This window comes from Eurypyga helias, unplaced genomic scaffold (genome assembly GCF_000690775.1).
Source record: "Eurypyga helias isolate BGI_N326 unplaced genomic scaffold, ASM69077v1 scaffold34758, whole genome shotgun sequence".
Taxonomy (NCBI): Eukaryota; Metazoa; Chordata; class Aves; order Eurypygiformes; family Eurypygidae; genus Eurypyga; species Eurypyga helias.
The window spans coordinates 1,032-5,577 of record NW_010268161.1 but is presented as its reverse complement, the minus strand read 5'-3'; the positions used below and the strand labels follow the sequence as shown (position 1 = coordinate 5,577).

At 56.1% G+C, this 4,546-nt stretch overlaps 1 protein-coding gene across 1 annotated transcript in view; it reads right to left on the bottom strand.

Moving 5' to 3' along the window:
* Positions 1-4,019, bottom strand: part of APOD (apolipoprotein D) — a 5,007-nt gene extending 988 nt beyond the window's left edge. Inside the window, exons 1-4 of the mRNA XM_010157670.1 lie at positions 3,946-4,019; positions 2,873-3,026; positions 2,471-2,592; positions 872-960 (exon numbers count right to left, since the gene is read on the bottom strand). Of these exons, the coding sequence (XP_010155972.1) occupies positions 872-960; positions 2,471-2,592; positions 2,873-2,995 (334 nt within the window). The 5' untranslated portion in view covers positions 2,996-3,026; positions 3,946-4,019. The remainder of the gene's footprint in view (positions 1-871; positions 961-2,470; positions 2,593-2,872; positions 3,027-3,945) is intronic.
* Between the last annotated feature and the right edge of the window lie 527 nt (positions 4,020-4,546).

Below are 4,546 nucleotides of genomic sequence, written 5' to 3'. Positions count from 1 at the left end.
TGCTGCACTCAGGAATGCTGGGTGCTGCTCTCCCGGGCTCGCATCTAGTGCAGATGATTGGGGTTGCACATTCTGTGGGCAGAATGGCTGCGGATGATGCCTTAGCAGCACAAAAGTCTGGCTGTGCTCATGAGCGACAGTTGCCCTTTACAACTACCCCTGTTCCTCCCGTTTCTCCAAATAACATGTCTGTGAGCGCTGTGGAACAGCCAAGGCAAAGGTGTGAGGGAGCAGAATAAAACAGGAGCCAAGAGGGACTTCTGCTCGCTTTCCAGGTGTTGCTGCAGACAGAGGAAATGCTCTACAACACGAATAAAATGCACTGCACCTCGGCAGGCCCCTGTCGTGTGTTACATTGATGAAGGAAGACAAAGCAAACAAAACCACATTATTAATGGTTACTAAAAGGCACTGTAAGCAGAGGCAGGGTGGGCAAGTAGCTATACCGCTGTGTTCAGAAGAACAAGCCTACTCCTGGCCCTTGCAGCGGCTGTGAGGCTGCCTGCCCCACCTCTCCCCTCCCCGTCCCCATCGGTGAAGTGACCTGGAGGGAAGGTAGTGCTGCTGATCTTTCTTGCGTTGAGATCAGTGGGTGAAGAGTGCTCCACCACCGCGGGGGCTGTTGCTGAAGATGATATATAAATATCCCCAAACCCCTGCCTGCTGGTCAAAACGCCTGTCCCAGCCCTTTGCCATTGCTCCCTGATGCTGCGCTAAAGTCACCGGGGCAGCTTTGCCTCTTAGCTCGTTTTGCACCCCTGATGACAGGGCAGTGGTGCCTGTGTCATGCAGGCGCTGCCCTCCTGCACTGCTGAGGCCGGTGGGCACGAGGGAGCCGTGGGGGCTGCAAGCCTCCCAGCCACACACTTACACCAGTTAAAGCGGACGCCCAGCTTGGCCGGCTCCTTCACATCCATGTGCATGATTTCTCCTTCGACTTCATTGACTTTGCCATTGGAGCTAAGGGGAGAATGACAAGGTGAGAAGTAAAATCAGGTGAGTTGGAAATCACTTTTTTTTCCTTCCACTAAATCATCCATCCTGATGCATCCATCTTCCAAGGAGGTGGCTGAAACACGTACCACGTAACCACAGCAGCCCCAGAGGAACAGATCACCCCTGGGGACAGTTTCAGCAGCTCCCAGGGCACACCAGGTCCTGGGCCAGGTGCAGTGGGGCAAATGCTCTCCCGGTTAAACCACTCCAGCACCCCAGGGTCCTTCTCTCCAAGTGCCCCTGCCAGCAGGGTGGACTTCGTTGGAAGGATGACAGTGACAGAGAAGAGGGAGAGCAAGACCCCTCTGCATAGGACGGGAGGATCCCAGCACTCATCTCAGATGTACCAGGGAGCAGCTCAGCTTCTGCTTGTTGTGGAAGGCATTTGTTCACATCTGTTTAATCACCTGTGCTTTTTCCAGGTCACGGCATGTTTCTCCGCACTCAAATTACCTGTCCCTGCTTGGTGCGCCAGGATTTGTTTTGCTGCCGGTGCAGAGCACGGCCCTGCTGCAGCGAGCCCTGCCACTGGGGCTGCCCATCTTTCAATTGCATTTTTTCCCAGATGCCTCAAGACCTGGACGCTGCCTGTGGGGTAGGAAAGTTTGATACTTCCCTGTGAAACAAGAACACCCCAGGAGGCAGAAGCCAATGCTGCCAGCAGCAGAAGTCAAGGGGCTGATGCTGGAGACATTCACACCTGACCCAAACTATTTCTGACATTTCAGGGTCCTGAGCTCCTGAAGTGCTGACACCAACAGTCAGACTAATCTCCTGTGGATTAATGCTGGTGCAAGTAAACAGCCAGCTGTTTGCCAGCAGTGGAGCTGCAGACAGTGCCGTGTGGTCAGCGAGCGGCATGGATCTGCTCCCTGCCGGACACGGGGCATGTGTTGTGATTGTTATTATGGGCCAGAACAAAGTCCCCATGCCATGCCAGGGAGCGCAGGGGACAGCGCTGCCTTCGCCGCTCGCTCCCTCTCATTCATTCAGCCGCTCACAGCAGCACCCCATGACAGCCAGGGCTGGTGATGGAAATAGATTAATTAATATCTGCATCTCTCCTTGCAAACTATCGAGTACAATAAAGGGAACAATCAGTGCATTCACTTCGCCCACTAATTTAAGCTGGCAGCGACTGCCAATCCCCTTACAAAGCAGTTGCTATCAGTGCAAGGTAAATGCTCCAGAAAAAGGCTGATAAATATTTGCTTAAGTAAAAATGACCCATGTGCTTCACCTTCCCTGCCCCTTTTCATCGGGTCCCTTTACTCTGGAGCAGAGAGGAGCACAGGGCACAGGCACCTTTCAGCACACAAGGGCACCGGGTGGTGGCTGCCGTCCCATAACCAGCCCCAGCACCCCCACACCCAGAAACAGGCAGTTTGGAGAAAAGTGACCACCCAGGGTGGCAAGAGAGGTGAGAGGAGTGACATGGCTGCAGCGAGGACACGGCCTGAACGCGAACACTTACAGCATCTCCTTGTTGATCACTTTGAATTTCCCATTCTCCTTCAATGAGTAATTTGCCTGGATGCAGCTTCCTTTCTCGAAACTTGAGGGCAGCTTCTCTATCTCGTACCATTTCCCCAAATACTGATAGAAGAAAGTCCAGAGAGACGCTTTCAGCATGGGAGGGCTGAGGTAGAGCAGCCCTGCACGTTTGCCTGCTCGGTTTGTTAGAGCACCCACCGCCGTGGTGCGGGAGGCAGCGGGGGCTCACGGGAGCCGCAGACCCACGCTGCCTGCTCCAGCACAAGGTACTGAGCCCAGACCCGCCAACCCAACCCATGCCCCCAGGCAGTTTGCCGTGGGTGCCATGCTCCCTTAGCCACACTCGCTGCCCACCATGAGAGGTTTAGAAAGCTTTTCACACCTTGTTGATATCAAAGTCTTCTTGGACTGGTGGATCTGGGCACGGTCCCATGTGAAACATTTGGCCTTTCCCGAAGCCGAGGAGGCTGAGCAGGACTGAGAGTCGCACTGCTGCGCCCAGCATGGCTGTGCTGGGATGCAGGCAGAAAATGGACCTGGAGAGGAGGAAAAAAGCTGAGCTGGGGCCTCTCTGGTGCAGAACTTCTTGAGAAATACAACAAGAAGGAGAGAACATCTGCGGCAAGCACCTTGGGGGCACAGCGAGGAGAAAAGGATCATGAGAAGGGCACAAAGGCACTGTGCCGAGTACGTCCCCAGCCCAACACGGCCTTGAGCCCTGTGCTCAGGCTGTGCCCAGCAGGAACAAGGCAATGCCCAGTGAGGGCACTTGTACCCATCACCACGCCCAGCAAGATGCAGGGGTGATAAACCCACAAGGGCACGCAGGAGCATCGCCATCTGTCCAGAGCTGAGGCAAGGGGAAATGCAAAGATGTTGACTACACAATGCTAGAGGACACGGAATGTACTCCAGAGCCGGGGCAGAGCCGGAGCATGCATGGCGAGAGGGACATCCCTGCATGGCGAGAGGGACATCCCCATGCATGCCAGGGCTGCCTGGACCTGCAAGGCAGCGGGAGGGACAGTGCAGCTGCCTCTGGAGGGTCTTTGTCTGCCAGGAGGTACCCAGCGCTGCAGGGTGGGGAAGTTGGTCAAGACTCAAATCAGCACCAAATATAATGCAAACTGACCCCCGAAAGTATGCTGCGAGGAGAGAGGGGACACATTTTCCTGTGTAGTGGAGGTGAGAGTTGTGCTGCTCATTCCCAAGCAGCTCCTGGAGCTGGGGTGCTGCCCACATGCTTCGGGGTCTGCTTGGGACAGGTTGGCACCTACAGACCCCGCAGCACGGGCCTGCTCTGCTTCCCTGCCAGAAACTCCTCCACAGGAGCAGCCATAGCATTTTCCCCAAGTTTAAGACAACAGCCCAGTCTGTCTCCAGCCGCAGGGCATGGGCCCTGCTGCGGACACAAATGCGGTTCCCATTTTGGAATCTCTTAATTCAGAAACGTACCTTGGCTGCCGAGGCGGAGTGATGCTCTGCGGAGGACCAGGGCTGCGAGAACAGCTCTGTGGTGAGCTCTCCGCCTCGCCGTTTTATAAGCACGCTGGGATCATCATTATTCAGCACTAGCACAAGCCACTCCCTGGTCCTCAATGTCTCTTGTTTTTTTGGCAGGGCAGTCAGCTGCCTTAGATCCGCAGCTGGTACGAAGCTGGAGATGGGCTGCAACTTGGCTGCTCACCCAGGCAAACAAAGGCACCCCACGTGTCTGGGAATGGCCCCGCAGCTGCGGAGCTCTGCCGCTCGCCGCCCACGAGAGCCTCAGACCAGAGTGCAAATGGCAGGGGAAGGGGAGAAGAGCCGCAGCCTCCAAGGGGCACCAGCGGCTCCCGTCCTGCTCCCTCCAGCCCAGCAGCAGCCATCGCCGTGCTCTGGAAGGGACATGCAACTTCCTCTGCCAGGGGCCACTTGAGCCCTGGGGACCCCCTGGGCCACTGCAACATCCTCGTCCCCTTCCCAGTCACTCTCAGGAGTACATGGGGTGGGTTAAGTAGCGGGATGCATCACAGGCTGGCCTGGGGAGCTGCAGGAGCTCTCACCAAGCTTTCCT